Here is a 19,114-nt window from a genome sequence, read left to right as displayed (position 1 = left end):
GAAAAGTCTACTATAACATGCTGACCCCTAATAACAATGACTTTGCTAGAACAATATTTACAGATCTTGTTTTAGTTACACATTCAAATATTTAACTAGGTACGTTTTATTTCAACTCTTCTTTGATCTTTGTAGTTTATTCACAGAAGAGAACAAAGGATTTGTCTCAAACAGAAGCTCGGTTATTATTCCATTGAATCAACTACAGAAAAATGGAACTCTTTCCATCTCAGTCCATGCTGAAAATTACTTGGGTGGAATTCGTTCAGAGGAACATCATGTTGATCTCAACAGTATAGGTAATATATGATTCAGGGGTTTTTTTTAAAATAAAAACTATTTCCCCCTCCCCCAGAAACACATGTTGCAGTTTCCATGAAATTTGTCACTAGTATTTTTATAATAAAAACTTTCAAAGGAATTTTAGAAGTGGCAGCTTAAAACTTGGAAAGTAAATTCTTGGACACCCTGATCCTTTATTTTATTATTTCTTTGTTCAGTTGTGAACTGCTCAGAGTTGTTGAGAGTTCTGCGGCATACAAATTGAATAAATTATGACCATGATGATTTTGAGAGCCAGACATTATACATATCATGAGATAATATCACTCTGATTTTTTTTTAGTTTATAAAATAAGTAGAATTAAAAGGCCAAATGTCGCATGAGGATGTTTAAATATTCATACCTGAGTCAAACGGGGAAAGCCCAAAAGACATTGGAAACTAAAAATATAAAACATAAAAGCTTTATTGTTGTAGAGCAACCTTCCTCTACACCAGGGGTAGTCAACCTTGGCTCTTTTATGACTCGTGGACTTCAACTCCTAGAATTCCTGAGCCAGCCATGCTGGCTCAGGAATTCTGGGAGTTGAAGTCCACGAGTCATAAAAGAGCCAAGGTTGACTACCCATGCTCTACACCAATGTTACTCTACCTTGGCAATTCTAGAATGTAGAGACTTCAATTTTCAGAATTCCCCAGCCAGTATGAGTTCTCCACCAAGAATTATGGGAGTAAAAGTCAATTCAGTTTGAGCTCCACATTGGGAAAGATGTCCATGCGCTTACTTACATTTTTGCATGCCTGGCAAAACCCATGACAAGGTCATAATAAAGGACTTCCTTGGTCTCAAATCCATGTTACAAGTTCCAGAGAGCAATGTTCTGTCCCTACCCAAACACATATTCCCCAAAACAGTCATAAGTGCTAGACTGCAGGATCTGAGTATTCATATTTCTTCTACTTTGTCAGTTGCAGCAAAAACAAGTTTGATGGGGGATTAAGTGTCTTTTCCTGCTCTGTGCAATCACACTGCAATTCTGCTATAAGACACAAGAGTTCACAAGACAACAATGGCAAAGACTGAAGGAAAATGCCTACTTTTGTGAATTAGTGCCTCTACTGGACACATTTTTTTTTCTGTTGAGAATTGGAAACATGACTCACCCAAGGCAAAATTAGGCATTTCCATATGGCACGTGTCTATGTGTGTTCTATAAATTGTTGAGTTGAACAGGGTTTGGGTCGCTTGTGTCTCAAATCCACGAGTATTGTTAGGGTTGTCACCAGTAAGTCATATGTTGTAGTGCCATGTATGATGTGAACTGGAGTGATTTTTGAAAAGTATTGATGAAAAACAATTCTATCTTCTTCTGTTTCTAAGTATGTGAGGCTGAAGAAAGATAGGTCGTTTCTGTACTAGTGATTTTCAGTGTTTTCGACAAGCGTTCAATGACCGTTTTGCTAAAATAACAGGAATGAGGTCGGGCTTTGTATTATTTCAGCAATGTCTGGGTAATGGAGTGAAAATGCTATAAATCTCTAGTGGTAAAACTAGAGATTAAATCTGAGTGTCCTTTTTTTTAAAAAAAAAAAGTCTCACTACTTAGTGAAAATTATTGAATTAGATTCATCGATAGCTATTAAGTGAGCTTTCAAAATAAGAATAACATTCAGGGTAGTGACAGCATTTGGAAAGCACAGTGGGACTCGATCTATAAGCATTAACAAAACAATGTATTTTGTGGGAAGTAACTGTATAGGAAAAGATCTAGGACAGGGGTGTCAAACTCGCCGCGTCACATGACGTATCACGACATATTGTGACTTTTTTCCCTTGCTGTAGCTGGGGTGGATGCAGCTTCCACGTGACGCATCCGGCTCGTAGGCCGGCCATTTGACACCCCTCACCTAAGAAATGAACTGATGTAGAAACTATAGCAGGTGTTATTGTACTTCTTTTGAACTAGAAGAACAATCTTCTAAAATATGCATGTTGGGAAAATGCTAATAATGCTATTGTTGTAAATTAGATGTGCCATTCTTGTGTTTCTTTTAGTAACACCAGCTGTACCTGTTGTTGTTCAAAATAAAACAATAGAGTCTCCAGCATTCAAGACTATAATACATTGGAAAAGGCAAACAGCAATCAAGGAGACGTATTGTGAGGAGCGATATAAAGAGACAATAAGTGACACTTGGCATGTAAGACATTGGCTTTCTACCTTCTTCCAATTAGCAGTGAAGTTTTTATTGATCCCAGTATAATTCCATTTCATAATTCAGTTGGATGATGATAACTTTGTAGACTCAATGTTTTGGTTTTGTGGCGAAATATTTCCTCTAGACCAGGGGTGTCAAACTGCCGGCCCACAGGCCTGACGTGTCACCAGGAAACCACGCCCACCCCATTGCTGGCAATGGGAAAAAAGCTCTGATACGTCACGCGACATCACGTGACATCGTGAGTTTGACATGTCTGCTCTAGACACACGGTTTACATTGTACATGCCTGCATTTCTCCAAAACAGATTTAAACTTTATTATATATGCAGTAGGAGCTTTTATCCAAATATTCCCTTCACAGGAATTACAGAAGTCTTCAGATTTACGGAAGTTGGGAAAACAACAGATCCTAGCAGTTAATAGCAGCAGTGCTTAGTACGGTTCATTTTGTAAAATGGTTAATAAGTTGTGTGTGTGTATGTGTGTACTTTGTGTGTGTGTGTGTATGAAATGCTTATATATACTATTTGAAACTAAATATGTATGTGTACATATGTGTGTGTGCATGGGTGAGTGGTAGTATGAACACCTTAAATATTTAGAAGCACCACAGTATACAAATGTATAGGAAAAGATATAGGAATATATATTTCCTATATTCCAGAAAGAGCAATAGACAAAACAACACATAATTGAACTTGTTTTCATATGCATATAATCTGGATTTATAGCTTTTCTCTCTTTGATGCTACAAAGATAAATTACACTTTTTAAAAATAACAACAAAATCGTCAAATAATTCAGGTTCACATTAGACCCATCCATATTCAGTTTGTCTAAAACAGCTTTCCTCATCTATCCGCTGTTTTAGAATTTCAAATTCCATAATCCTTTTAATTGCTAAAATATTTTTTTTTATTGTGGCAGGATGTAAATAAAAGAATCATATCCTTTGCCATGATGAATGGAGTTTATAGAAACTGTAATCTATCATGCTTGAAAGATTATCAGGAGGGCAAAGATGATAAGAATACTTGACCTGTGATCCATTCAGTGAATTACAAGTGATTATTTGGTATAGTTCTGGCTATACAGTTTGAAAAGATTTTATTTTATAAGAAAGATAAATCCAGACAGTGTCTCCCATGTTTTAATAAATATATAATTGAAGAATGCATTTGTTAATACAACTGAAAAAATGCCATACCTATATATTCTTATATCTTCAGTACAGTATGCAATTCTTAGACTGGTTGAGTTGAATGCATGGTTATTCTATGAATGAACAGGCTGTATAGAAAGGTGATAGTGCTGGGATACAGTGACTCTTCCTTTACTCAGCCTGTGATTATTCTTCTTTCTCCACTATATCAGAGGTCCCCAACCTTTTGGGCACCAGGGACCGGTTACGTGGAGAGAGGTTTTTCCGCGGACCGGAGAGTGTGTGGTTTTGTGTTTGCTGACTGCATCCCGTGGATGGGGCATTGCTTGTTTGTGCGGACTGGTTGCTGGCATGCCACGGACCAGTACCAGTCCGTAGACCGGGGGTTGGGGACCCTTGCACTATATCATCTCCAGAGTAGCAAGCCAGCAGACACAGAAAGACGTGGGGGTCCATAGGTGGAAGCAAAGGGGCAAGTGACTAATCAAGTTTCATATCATGACATCAAACACACAACTAACATACTCAGACTTTGGGGAAAATGTACAAAAAAAGAATTTGCGTGACATTGTCGCTTTTGATGCAATCTCAGTTTGTTATAGATAAGTATGTTTTCCTCCCTTCCTTTAGCACGAGCAAAATGTTGCTAACCACAGAGTAGGAAGGAGATATGTATTATCTTTGCATTTGCTTTTTAGAAAATTAAATATATACATAGCTGTAAATGTGATGGAAAGATCGTTTCCTTTAGCACTACTTTAACTTAAATTCTTTCTCAGATAATCCCAAAACAGACTGAGTAAGCATCATTGCTCTAATTAAATTCAGGTACATTATCTTAACAGAAATGCTGAGAGATCCAATGATGAACATATAATTTGGGATTGAACTCCAGAAACTTCTGAGTGTCTATTGAGTGTTGCTATCCAAACATGACTTTGAGGCAAAAGTACATCTCATTAAGTAAAATAAATAGGAATATTCCCAAATGCAGCCAAAATAATTTTTATTGCCATCTAAGTCATATTCATCTGGAATCTAACATTATTACCCATATTGCTGTTTTTAATGTCCCTGCTTTGAGGATGCTAGCCCTGAGAATGCACTATTTCTGTTTGATTTATTCAATTATCACTGATTTTAAAAAAAGGAGAGGTTGACTGTTAGGAAAAGAAACCACAACAGTAAATCATATTTGAAAATAGAATTAGTTTCCACTATAGATGGAGGCTTTGGGGTTCACACCAAGCTGTGTAGGAACCAAAGATTTAGGCCGAGTACAAAATTGGATTTTACTGTTTCTCTGTTTTAGGTGAGAGACTGGGATGCTAATTTAAGAAACGAACTTTACACCGAGTACAACTTAGATGCAAATACAAAGTATGAGTTTCAAATTAGATGCAAACTAACTCACCCCAGAAGCTTGTGGAGCAGATGGAGTGAGTCTACAGTATATCTTACTCCAGAGAAAGGTGAGTTTCACTCTTTTTTTCTTGAACATCTTTTTCAAGTCAAAGAAAAAAAGATTCCACAGAGAATGGTTAAAGAATTGAAGCCACCATAAATCAACTAATTAGAGGTTTCTGAGTATTTTCAGCAAAAAGACAGACTAGAAAATATATACAGCAAAAGGAAGCTGTCACTCAGGAACTGGAATACTAGATTATATCTTTTTGCTCTTGTTTCCTGTATCATTTTCATCAATTATATGTAACCGTAGCACTATAGACTACACTTTTATGAATTTGAGATGTTTGTGGAAAATCCATGTATGGAAGATTAAACCCTATCATTTTCCAGCCATGTGAGCTAGAAATTGATTAAAATATTTGCAATCAAAACAATTGGCCAGTACTGCTCCTCAGGTAGTAGCAGATCTCTCAGTTACACTTTTTTTGTCTTCTTTCAGCTTTTATACGTAGTCCTCGACTTATTGATCATAATGCAATTGGAATTTCCATTGTAAGTCATAATGGTCATGAGTTGAGGCACCCACATAACTGACTTCATTTTACAACCTTTTTTGAGACAGTTGTTAACTGAACATGGCGGTCATTAAGCAAATGTCACTGTTATTGAGCAAACACCTTGGCTGTTAAGCAAGTAAATGCATTACGTTGCGCTTTTTTTTGCCAGAAATTGGCTCCAAAGGCTGGTTTCCAGCAAAAAAATCATAAATTTCATCAAATGACAGTGGAAGTCTGTAACCAAACATATAGGCCAAGGGCCTGAAATGCGGTCATGTGACTTGGGGGGGCGTCAGGTGCCACTGTCTGAAATCTCTAATTGGGTCACAAGTACCTTTTGGGGGTCACATTGTAACTTTGAATGGTCGCTAAACAATCGTTCATTGAGTGAGGACTACCTGTATATGCAGCTAATGTGGCAGCCTTAAACTGCTTTTTCCCATACTGAAAGTGGCTGGAAATGAAGCCCATTGAAGACATTACTGTCAATCCATTTTTCAGCATTGGCATCCATGTTGGTCAGGGTCTTCATTCCAGATGGCAGATACCACCTCTCCTTTATTCCTTCTAATTTGCTGGGGAAAGCAAGTATCAATCACTTCATTTGACACAGCCAGTCTTTGGGGATATGTGTTTTCCATTGATTTTCTTTTGCGTAAGGCACCTCCTCTTGCTCTCCCCCCCCCAATGCTTTTCCCATTCCCCTTATCTACCAGTGGACAGGTGGGTGTGGTGGCAAGGACTCTTCTACCCTGCTTTTTGCTACAGTACTTAGCCAAGAGGAAATTGGCAGAGCCCTCATCCATTTTAAAAAAAAATGAAAGGACAGACCATGCTTTCACAGATTAATTTGTAAAAGAAAAAGTGTACTTTTTCACCAGTCCTCCACAAACCTTTTAAAAACAAGTGGAGGGCAAAAGTCCACAGCTTTACTGGTCCACGGTGGGAGTATCCTTTCAGAAGGAGCAGGAACAGTGGTGGGAGTGAGCCAGTTTGCACCAGTTTGGCAGAACCGGTAACTAATTTTTTGTTGCCCAGGCCCAGAATGGACTTCCGGAAGTTGCATCCACACATAGAACTGGTTGTTCACATATTTGAAACCCACCACTGAGCAGGAAGCCTTCCATGAGAAGGCCATGGAAGACAGCAACCAATGACCAGAGAGATGGGGTTTTCTTACCATGTTTTCCATGGGCAAGCTGGAAGAGAGATATTTGGGTAGAATGGATGAATACAACTATTATGAGAACATAGTATAATTCATATCAAATTGCAGAAGTTCAAGATAAGAAAACCCCATTCTTTATTTGGTCCTGGCCAGTCCTACTACTGTCAAATTTAGGGATAACCCACTCTGCTTTTTGCTATCTCATTTCACCTGAGTATTTAAAATAACAGCGACTGAGGATAAGAAAGCTATTTTAAAAAGTGAGTTGACGTAACCAGCCAAATACTCTACAAAAGAAGGAATATTATTGCCACTGGGAACTCACTCAGGAACAGGAGAGATCTATGTAGGCTTAGCAGTAAAATACCTCCAAGCTTTTTTTTTCTCTTTCCCTTTGATAGTTACCACAAGCCACATGCTCTAAGGAGAAACTTTCTAACCTCAGTAAGAAATACAACATATTGAGATACAATTCTGGTTAGCCCACAGTTTCATTCTTTTTTGTCAACATCATGTAAAAGTTTAATAGTTATATTACAGGAAGCCATATTATCAGAGAATTAGTGACCCCTGCTGACAGAACTGGGTTCTAAGTAAATACATACATACATACATACATACATACATATTACAGAAAAGCCATATTATTAGAGAATTAGTGACCCCTGCTGACAGAACTGGGTTCTACATATACATATGCATATGCATATGCATATACATATACATATACGTATACGTATACGTATACGTATACGTATACGTATACGTATACGTGTATGTGTAGGTATACGTATACATATGCCATGGTGGGGCAGTGGTTACAGTACTGCAGGCTAACTCACTGCTGACTCCAGGAGTTCAATCTTGAATGGCTCATGGTTGACTCAGCCTTCCAAGGTCAGTAAAATGAGGAGACAGATTGTAGGGGGCAATATGCTGACTCTGTAAACCGCTTAGAGGGGGCTGAAAAGCACTCTGAAGGGGTATATAAGTCTAAGTCAGGAGTGTCAAACTGCCGGCCCACGGGCCGGATGCGTCATGAGGAAACTGCCCACCCCATTGCCAGCAATGGGGAAAAAGCTCCGATATGTCGCGCGACATCATGTGACATCGCGAATTTGAAATGTCTGCTATTGCTGGTGCTATTGCTATTTCTACATTCTGATCTGAAATTCATCAGGTGAACCTTTTCCCATAATTTCCTATTAAAACTGTCATTTCCTGAATGTATTAGCTATTGGAAGCCCTTATTTGGCAAACTCAGGCAGCTTTGTGATACTTTTATCTTGAATCTGTTGTATCTTATGCAGTTGTTATTCTGTTCTCATTGTCAGGGAGAGGGGAGAAATGATGATATGTTCAATACTTAAAAAGTTTCCCAGTACAGTACTAACATAACATACTTATATAAAGTTAACTTAGTTTACACCATTGCCCCAATTTTCTCTGAATAATACATTGAACCAGAAACTGATAACAGTAACCGAGTTCACATAACACACTAAACTTAAATATGATTTGACTAGATTGTGATTCAGTATGTCTTGTGAATAAGGCCTGCCTTTTATGTTTCAACTGAAAGCCTGAACTTGATAAAGTAACAGCTAATAGCTACTTACTGATCTATTACATAATTTATTAGTAATTACTGGGTATCAGTAATAAGTACTGTCTTACTTATGGGTAGGTACAAACTCAGTTATAGGTAATTTTCCTCTCCAGCAAGTTGGCAGAGAAGCTGTCACTCTCTATATGTAATTACAGCTCTGAGGCAAATCAAACAATACAGGTTCAGTGAGTGATATTGTAGATTATGATTCAGCAACAGTTCTAGAAAGAAATGAAGGAAGCATCAGTCAGTTTACCATTGATTGAAAAATGGAAATGTGGCCATCCCATAGATTACTAGTATGTGATTGGATCTTCTGCAGCTCTTGATGTTAAAGCTATTTGCTATAATATAGTAGCTTCCTATATAGTGTAGTAGTAGCCTCCTACACTATCTTTCCAAAATCAACATGCTCTCATTTTCCATGCTTGCATATTATCTTTAAAAATCTATTTTAAAAAACAGTTCATTTGCTCCATTATTATAATTATTCCTCAGTGTAAGAGCAATGCTATAATAGAAGAAGTCATTCTCTTATATATTTTTGTCATATGTTTCTGTTATTACATGTTTCTCCCTTCTTTTTCAATACAGAACCAGCTGCGGTACTTGATGTATGGAGGAAATTTGGGCCAGTTAATCCCAATGGTACCCAAGAGGTGACTGTCCTGATCAAGGTAATAATAAACATTTAAAAAAACAATAGAGATTATCACTTTAGAAAATAATTTAGAACTGAGAAAGGAAATAAAATCCAAGTGCCACTGTGAGAGTGTGGGTCAAAAAGTCAAGAGGGTAGATGTGACCACACAGTCAACGCCACCCTTTTAAACGTTTATTAACCATGCAATGTACATTAAAATGGGGTGAATATTGCTTTATGCGTTACACTTTGCAGCAAACCTGGTCTGTTTACTTCAGTGGTTCCAAAGGATTGTGAGAGAAGGGCCAGATTAATAATCTAAACCAGGGGTGTCAAACTGCCAGCCCACGGGCCAGATGCATCATAGCAAAACCACGCCCACCCCATTGTCAGCAATGGCAAAAAAAGTCACGATACATCGTGACACGTCACATGACATTGCGAGTTTGACATCCCTGATCTAAACTGGCTATGGGAAGGGGCAACGGGCGAGGCTGTAATTTCTTCTGCTTCTGTGAAAAACAGTGGAAAACATATCTGGGCCAATAGGCTAGATGAAGGTATAGCTGATTTTTCTCCTGGTCCATTACCTGAGAGAAGGGTAGTTGTAAGATGATGTATGGGGTGGAGTTGGATGTCCAGTGTCATATTGGCAGATGTACCAAATAGCGGATGCTGGATGCTAGGCAGAAGTACCATTACGTAGGGGGGGTGTTTGTCATATCCTATATTGCACTATATATGCGAGAGTGTGATGATGTAAGCCTTTCACCTGAAGATGGGAGCACATCAGCTGGAGAAACTAGATATAGTGCTGGAGGAGACGGCAAGCAAAGATATCATATCAGGAAAATGACGGAGGGTGATACAGCAGAAGACAGGCGTGGGCTGTTGTTAGGGAGAGCATCTCCCTATTCTGCATACTGAAATCTGATTGGATCCAAAGTTGTGGATTTCCCTACCCAGAAATTTGTCCTCCAGGGTTTTGGAGAAGAGGTGTGGCTGTTGTCATCCAGGAATCTTTGCTAGTTTTCAAGGGTGCTGCATTGGATATGGTATACTGTGAGATCTTGTTTATGAAACTGGGCCAGAGAGATCAATTAGGATTGCTGCCTCTGTACTTTCTTCTTGTGTGGCAGCTTCCCTGTCTGTGCTTCTCAGCTCTGTGGTCAGGTGGAGTTTCCTAGGCTCATGATTTTGAGAGATTTCAACCTGCTTTCTGTGGGCCCAGAGTCAGAGGCAGCTTGGAAGTTCATGGCAACCATGGACCTGATCCAGATTATTCAGGGCCCTATTCAGAGGTCTATGTCATTAGATCTGGTCTTCATCTGAGAATTGTGATGTGCTTTGGTGTTGAGGAGTATTGACATCAACTTCTTGTGAAGGAGAGATCATGCCCTCCTAGCCAGGGCATTCTCTGCAGCTAACTTCCACTGCAGGGAGAAAGGGCCAATTCAATGGTCTGCCCCAGACAATTGATGAAGCCAGTTGGATTCCATAGGGACCTTAGGTTTGCTCCTAAGCTCTGTTGCATGATTAATCCAAAGCCTTAGCTTGGAATGAGTAGGCAACGACAGCCTCGGATCAGATCATTTCTGTTCTTTCTGCATTTGTGGATTCTTGAATTCTTCCAGTTTTCAGGAGGATTCCCTGAGATGAAGCAATGCAAGAGATGCCTGGAGCACCATTGGTGAAGACAAAGAATGAATCTGACAGAGCCTAGCTAAGAACCTTTATTAGGGCTTAGTTAGCACTGAAACAGGGAGCTATTATTGTGTGAACAGATAGCTGGCTGGCATCATCGTTTTGAGTAACCAGATCCCTCCTTGGGAAGGAGGCGGCAAAGGAACATCTCCAAAGCCATTGTGAAGACTATTCTGTGCATCTAATGGATAAAAATCTCCCAGATTTGGTTGGACCTGGACTTTGATTGGGAGCGTTCTGTGAAATAGAGAAATATAAATATAAATGTATAGAAATAAAATATGGTGCACAGTCTTGCTTGGTTATCTGGGGAGAGTTGCAAACTGTTGGTTCTGAGGAAGTGGACCTAGGATGTGTTTTAGATCCATGTCCCTGCTTGCAGGTAAAGGCCTCCCTGGTAGTGGTGAGGTTGGATGTGGTGAAGGCTTTTTTGTAAAAGGAAAATTTTCCACCTTCTTTGAAACAGGTGAACTTGTCCACCTTAAGAAGTTTTTTTTCCCTCACTTGATTTTGAGAACATTTCAAACATTTCAAAATAAAAAAAAATCCTATTAAAATGCCGCTTGGGGGTACAAGTTGAAGAGGTGAAATAGCAGACAGCAAAATACTTAAATGGCTCCCTACGTTTCCCCCCCCCACTTCTGATTAATTCTCCATGACTCCCTTCAAAGGCTATTGTTACCTGGATGCCATTTCAGGTGTAATTGGGCCCTCCTGAGAAGCTGTTGGCTCAATCACTTTTTCCTTTGGATTTCACATTTCTGCAACTTTTTAAACATATGTACAAATAATAAAAGATTAGTTTTTTGCTGTTCTCTAAAGGCAATTCTGCATTTCTCTAGCCACTGTCTCCAAAGGAAAGCAGAGGAAAAATTCTGAATTATAGAATATTTTATGAAAAACAAGGAGAGAATGTGGATTTATGTAAAACAACAGATATACATTGCAAAGTGATGGTGCCCCCAGCAGTGACCATTATTTATGTGACAGCACGCAATTCCAAAGGAAGTTCCGAACCTGCGAATATTATAGTGAAACAACTACCTCACAATTATCAAGGTAAGATGTCATCGAGCAGGCAAACTTTTCAGAAATTGGTGCTGCATTATATTATGTTAGACAATAAGCCACCCAGAGTCCTCTGGAGTGGGTGGCCATAATAAATTAAAAAACAAACAAACATAAAATGGAATGGAATAAAATATCCTACTGGGGACCCCCTAACGTTATTTCTACACTTATTTATGTCACTATTGTAATATATTACTATTTAAAATATTGGAGCCAGAATTTCCATTGCTAAGCAAGGCAGTTGTTAAATGAATTGCACACAATTTTACAATCTTTTTTTTTTTGCCACAGTCGTTAAACAGATTGCTGCAGTTAAGCGAATCATGTGGTCATTAAGCAAATCAGGTTTCCCCCCCCCAATTGACTTTGCTGATTGGGAAGGTCACAAACGGTGACCACATGACCCTGGGACACTGCAACTGTCATAAATTCAAACTTGTTGCCAAGTGACCACATTCTGATCACATGACCATGGGGATGGTGGGACAATCATAAGTGCAAGTCCCTTTTTTTCCAGTGCCATTGTAACTGAAAATGGTCACTAAATGAATAGTTGTAAATCAAAGGAGTACCTGTAAAAATAATTATACTTTTTGAATTCTGCCATTTGCAGATTGAAGTTATTAACAAGCTCAGCCAGATTACTTCCTTCCACTATGACTATATCTGCTAGGTACAGGTATAAATATGCAATTCTAGATTTCAGAGATACCCAGTTGAAAAACATGCCATTCCAGTGCAGGCATAAATATTATATAGCAAGAACTTGGGATCTAAAAATATCTTTTAAAGATTAACTTCCTGTCATTTCGATTATTAAAACATTATATATAAAAAACTGTCTGCTAAATTTCAGGTCACAAATGAGTTAATAATCATGATACTGCCTTAAAAATAACACTTTTACAGTTCAGCCTATAGTACTTAGAATAATAAGACTAGTATTTTTATCATTTCCGCACTCTTAAGAATTACGTTAGCAAAGCACAGGTCTATCTTGTTTGTCGCCTAGTTTTCCTACAGTGCCCTCTACAGGTTCAATCTAAATATTTTATTCCATTCTTAGAAACATTTCAAAGAACAATTCTTCGTTAAAGAGTACCCCAACAGAAACATTTTTTTAAAGTTCACCTCTTTGTACTGTACAAAGTTTGCCTCAGGAAACTCATAAAATCCCATCCCAATGGATGATTTGCATTGGAATGTATGAAGCCCTTTGCCACACCTTACTGTTTTAGGAAGAACGTGTACTGAAATGTTGACACAGAGGATAACACCATGGGAAAGAGTTTCACCAGACCTACTTCACCTTCTGCATTACAATAGAGAATCAGCAGGCCATCAAGCTGAACCATAATTTCTTGGAGCCATGGCTGGTTGAATATAGTCTTGCACATTATACACGTTTATCTATGTCAATGAAGGCAGAAGTGTTGTGATGGACTACAGTAATGCAGCAAATTCCCAGGAAGGAGGGAGTAGATTCCAAAGAGTGGGGCAAGATAAGAGATGGCAAAGCTCAGAGCTGCATCATGGGAAGAGGAAGAAATTGAAGATAGCCACTCCCTACAATTTCCCAGGGTATATCTGTTAGGTTAGGGTAGTATAGATTTAGTCTGGCAAAATTCTGTCTATATGGTATATGTCAGGGGTAGGCAACCTTGGCTCTTTTATGACTCGTGGACTTCAACTGAGCCAGCTATGCTGGCTCAGGAATTCTGGGAGTTGAAGTCCACGAGTCATAAAAGAGCCAAGGTTGCCTATCCCTTGTATATGTAAATAAAGATCTGAACTTTGGTTGAATGATGTTACGTCATTTTTGGGGTAGGCCTGACGCACACTTTTCATTTATCTTGGGTCACAACTGATATCTCAACATGTACAAAGAAATATCATAGTAGCTACTAAAATGGGGAAATTCTCCAGTCTTCCATAATGTCTGAGATGGAGATGGAAATCAATATATATGGAGGTCACCACGTTACAGAGACTAATCTATATATTGTTCACCTTATTTCAAGAGCATTTTTAGCTATATCAATGCAATCCTTTTGAATGATGTCATTATATAGTTATGGAAATATGCAGTAACAAAAATGATACGTTGACATATAACCCCATCTGTTTTTCCCCATAGCTTTCCCACCGCCTACTAATATCGAAATATTCACTGATAAACAGAAAGGAATTTCTGTTCAATGGGAACCCCCTGAATCTATTGGAAAAACACTTTTATGGTACATAGTGGAATGGATTTCTGCAGACTTCAGTCGTTTTCAGCATAGCATTGCATGGAAGAAAGTCCCTTTCCAAAATAGATCAACTTCTATTGAAGGTAAGTTACAAGTCAATACTTTTGGTGTCTTCATAATAAATATGAAAGATGGATACGTATAGGTAGTCCTCAACTTACAACATATCATTTAGTGACCGTTTGAAGTTACAGTGGCACTGAAAAAAGTGACATGACCATTTTTCACACTTACAATCATGGTCATGTGATCAAAATTCAGAAGCTTGGCAACTGACTCATATTTACGACGAGCACAGTGTCCTAGGGTAATGTGAACTCCTTTTGTGACCTTCTGACAAACAAAGACAATGGGGAAGCCAGATTCACTTAACAACCATGTTACTAACTTAACAACTGCAGTGATTCACTTAGCAACTGTGCCAAGAAAGGTCATAAAACAGGGCAAAACTCACTTAACAAATGTCTGTTCCTTTAGCAACCAAACGTTTGGGCTCAACTGTGGTTGTAAGTTGAGGACTGCCTGCATACTATCTGGTAACACAAGATTACTTCTAATAAAATATATATTTTAAATCTTTTCAAAGGCATGATCTGCTTTAAATCCAAGCAAGCCCTGATATATAAATGATTGATAAAAAAAATGCTACTAAAATCATAAGAACATCACAGGAATTATGCTGGGTGAGACTGAAAGTCATCATTTGTTTCTCCCAGCAAGTAATCAAATGGAAGACATGTACAATTGGGTCTTTCCATTCAAGACTCTCAGCAACTGGTATTCATAGACATCTGGAGTTAACAGATGGCTGTCATAACTATTATCATCAATTGTCTTATCGTCCATGAATTTGTCTCCTTGTATTTTATAGCTTACCCAAGTAGTTCACATAAATGAATACAACTATTATGAGAACATAGTGAAAGAGACACATTTAGATCCCTCTTGGATAGGATGTAAATGTGATAAAAGCATTTCCCAGAATGGATGTTCCTGTTGTTATGCTTGTTGCTATCATTGCTCGTGTAAAACAGTTAAACCCTGATTTCCTTCTTAGAAAAGGGTTTTCTTGATGATAATGATTCTTTTTAAAAGTATGCATTAAAACTGAAATTCCATAAAAATTATGTGCTGTTTTAAACTTCACCTTTACAGAAAGCATCAGAATGGGAAAGAGCTCCGCCATTTCAGTATACGCTGTGTATCAGAATGGCATCAGCCGAGCCAGCTCCATCCAGAGTAAGTAAAACTCAGGCAGACAGATTGTAAAAGATGAATGATAGTTACTGATATAGACACTTGCCAGAGTATGTGTCTTCCAATGCAAACCATAGGTTTCTTTCATCTGGATGTGTACTCTACAGATTGTGTAGGTATATGAGTTCCTTTGAGTCGATCTTATCTCCAGATGATTGCCTAGGCAAGTCCCTGCAGTTTTCTTAGCAAAATATTTGGAAGTGGCTTGACATTGACTCCCTCCTAAGGGTGAGACTGAGTTACTATCCCAAAGTCACCCACTGGGCTTGGTACCTAAGGGAGCACTAGAATTCAGTCACCCAGTTTCTAGCCTGCCATAAATAGCTACACCAACTGGTTCTCTACAGATGGAACAAAAAAAACAATGCTCATCCAAAATAGTATTTTATTTCTAAGAATTGTTCTAGAACAGTGGCTTACCCCAAAAAGTATTTTTTAATTCAAAACCTTAATGTTCCACTATTCCCAAGCAACAATCATGAAAGCATGTGAAACTAAATTCAAGATCAGGGGTTGTTTTTTTTTATGCAATCCAGAAAGCAGGCTTTTTGTGTGTGTGTGAAACGTGTGTTTTCAGCTTCTCAATATTCCATGCTATATTCATGACGTAAAAGGATATATAGATATTGTCGAGAAAGGCTAAAGAGTTAAAAAAATAAAATCCCTGCACACCACTGAACATATCATTCAATCTTGCAACCTAATGAAATACAAATCAATGGATGCAGACCTGATCTTTCAGTTTCTTGCCCTTTGCTGAGAAGATGGCAAGTAGGAAGCCTGTTTCCAGCCAATGAAATAGAAAAGAAGAAAAAAAGAATGAAATAGAAATAAAGAGGAAGAAGAAATACATAAGAATGTGCAAAATAATAAAAAGTTAAAACAGCCATTCAGAAGCCATTCATATCACAGCTCTGGTCATGAAAAGAAACTGATTCTTATAAATAAAGTTGGCAGTTCTGATAAATATCATACATTTACAGTATTTTGGTACTTGTCATTTGCAGATTCTGAAGATTGAGTGAAGATTCATTCTCTAGCTCTGCCCACAGAAAAATCATACTGATACTGAAAACTTTGTAAAAAAAACTGAAAAAAGGGTTATGATTCAGAACTCAAATCTAGAGGATATTGTTGGCCTTTTGTTTGCAATATCTCTGTATTGGTTGATGATAGAATTCTTTTTTAAATAAAATGTTTATCTTATTTCCAAAGTTAAAATCCAAAATCCAAAAAAGAAAAGAAAAAAAAATCAAAAACAAAACAGTACAAAAAACCACCCAAAAATGTGAATAAAGACAAAATGACAAAGATATACAAAGATTGCCCCTCCCAGTTGAATACTAATAAATTATATTTCAACAATAAAAGAAAAGAAACAATGACTGGAAAAGATGGAAACCAGACCCTCTAGCTGTGCTTACTGAGAATCATGATCCACTGAATTCTTTTTCCAGGCAAGTATACACAGTCATCCATGGATTATATCAAGTCATTCTCATTCAAAACCCAGGGATTATGCTGCCGAAGAGCCAGCTTTGGCAGTAAAGTCAGCTGTTTGTCAGTAGGAGAAAAAAAATCACCTCACTGCTCAGCATGCCATTTTCTGGAGACTTCTGATTGACCATAGAGATCTGAGGGTTCAAAAGAAAAAAGAAACATTGGGAAAAATTACAGAGAAGTTGTATATTCATTTAACGCAACTAGCAGCAAAATATGAAGCAAAGACTTTTGCCTTGAGCCACCTGTGTTTTTCTGATGGGATTTCATTACTATTATTGGAGAAAAAGGAGCCCAAGAAAAGAACTGTTTAAGGAAGAGACACTTCATGTTATAATGAAAGAATGGAAAAGATCTTCAAATATCCTCAATAATCACATGTATCATATACAGGAGATCCTCCCTTAACAACTACAGTTAAGCCCAGAATTTTCATTGTAAGTTATTGCGGTTATGTGTGTTATTCGAAGATAAGTGCTAGATACTTCTTTAGTGAAGGCTGAACTTTTATTGTACAAGAGCAATTGATGTGCCCTTAAATTCTCCTTTCCGATAGGTTTCACTGATGAATGAAGAAATTCTTCTATTCTAGGTCCCCAACCTTTTGGGCACCAGGGACCGGTTCTGTGGAGAGAGGTTTTTCCGTGGACCAGAGAGCGCATGGTTTTGTGTGCTGCCTGCATCTTGCGGATGGGGCTTTGCTTGTTTGTGCAGCCCTGTTGCTGGCATGCCACAGCCTGGTACTGGTCCACAGACCGGGGGTTGGGGACCCCTGCTTTATCATGCTGGATTCTTACACTAAGATCTTATACTTGGACTTCTTAAATTAATCTCTTGTAGCAAGCTGAAAACTAATATTGTAGCAGACATTTTTCCCAAAGTGAAAATATGGTATCTCCATAGGTGCTTTAAGACCAATCAAGGATGGTGAATATTTTACACAGATAAAATCGTGCAAGACATGCTTGTTGATATTATTTGTTTGTTCTTGTTAAGCTTTTCTACGACATTTAAAACCTGGTGGCAGGTTTCACTTTTATAAATCTGGCAATTTTATTTTCATCCCAGCACAGCTCTAGACAAAATTGTATTTCAAATTTAGGACGACATTTTAGTCCATTCATGTGAAAATGGAGAGAATTGATTATGTTCTTTATAAGGAGTATTTAGAACTTCTTTTTGCTGCTTGTTAGAAGAAATGAAAGAAGTCAAAAGGATGGTCTCCTTTCTGGATAGGATAATGCTTATTATTGTTGTATACAGGTAGGCCTCAACTTACAACTAGTCGTTTAGTTACAACAGAGCTTGAAAATGGAACTTACAACCTAGATTCGAAGTTGTGACATCTCCCCCTCCCCATGGTCATGTGACTGCATTTTGGACAGTTGGCAACCAGCCTGCATTTATGGCTATTTGCAACATGCTGCAGTCAAGTGATTGCGATTTTAATGTTTTTGCCAGAAACTGGCATTTGTCTGTCACTACCTATGATCAAAATTGTGCGTTGAATTACAGTTGTGCGTTGAATTAAATCAAGAACTAGCTGTGCATACTATGAAAATTATTGAGCTGCACCATGACAAAGTTTGTGGAATAACCCAATATCAGTGCTACCTCTAAAGTTCTCCAGCTTTTCTCCAGAAACACACGATCACTAGGGAGTGTGACTGATCAACCTTACAGTTGATGAGCTTACAGTTGGGCTGTGGGTCTCACAAGGGAGAGATTACAGGTAGTCCTCGATTTATGACCACAATTAGGTCATGCCCTAATGACTGGCTGCTTAATTGCCAATGCCACATGGCGAGTCTTTAATGCCATACTAGAGCGGAATTATGTCAAATTAATGGGGCAGAAATCAAAGAAAAAAGCACAGTATGAACAACTTTCCCAGGCATAGCCAGATGTACTGTAGATGTCATTTAGTTATACTCTGTTTTGTGTGTAAGTGTGTGTGTGTGCAGGTGTGTGTGCCTATGAATCAGTTTTTGAGTCCGGGAGATCGCCTAGATTAGTCCTTTCAGTTTCCCTGATAAGGTTTTTCAAAAGTGGTTTGCCATTACCTCCTTCCTAGGGCTGTGAAAAAGTGACTGGCCCAAGGTCAACCCTCTGGCTTTGTGCCTAAGGTGGAACTAGAACTCATTGCCTTCTGGTTTGTTGCCTGATACTTTAACCTTTGCACCAAACTGGCTCCCATATACTACATTACTACAGGTAGTCCTCAACTTATGGCCACAATGGAGCCCAACATTTTTGTTGCTGAGCGAGACAAGTAA

The 19,114-nt window shown here is 38.3% G+C and overlaps 1 protein-coding gene across 1 annotated transcript in view; it reads left to right on the top strand.

Annotated features, from left to right (window-relative positions):
• IL23R (interleukin 23 receptor) overlaps positions 1 to 19,114 on the top strand; it is a 39,208-nt gene that overhangs the window by 12,563 nt on the left and 7,531 nt on the right. Inside the window, exons 5-11 of the mRNA XM_029287038.1 lie at positions 136 to 299; positions 2,339 to 2,484; positions 4,980 to 5,139; positions 9,006 to 9,088; positions 11,601 to 11,817; positions 13,967 to 14,164; positions 15,237 to 15,320. Coding sequence (XP_029142871.1) covers positions 136 to 299; positions 2,339 to 2,484; positions 4,980 to 5,139; positions 9,006 to 9,088; positions 11,601 to 11,817; positions 13,967 to 14,164; positions 15,237 to 15,320 — 1,052 coding nt within the window. The remainder of the gene's footprint in view (positions 1 to 135; positions 300 to 2,338; positions 2,485 to 4,979; positions 5,140 to 9,005; positions 9,089 to 11,600; positions 11,818 to 13,966; positions 14,165 to 15,236; positions 15,321 to 19,114) is intronic.

Source organism: Protobothrops mucrosquamatus, unplaced genomic scaffold (genome assembly GCF_001527695.2).
Source record: "Protobothrops mucrosquamatus isolate PMUCROS unplaced genomic scaffold, P.Mucros_1.0 scaffold_18, whole genome shotgun sequence".
Taxonomy (NCBI): domain Eukaryota; kingdom Metazoa; phylum Chordata; class Lepidosauria; order Squamata; family Viperidae; genus Protobothrops; species Protobothrops mucrosquamatus.
Note: the sequence above shows the minus strand (reverse complement) of the source record. Positions and strands in the feature narration are given on the sequence as shown.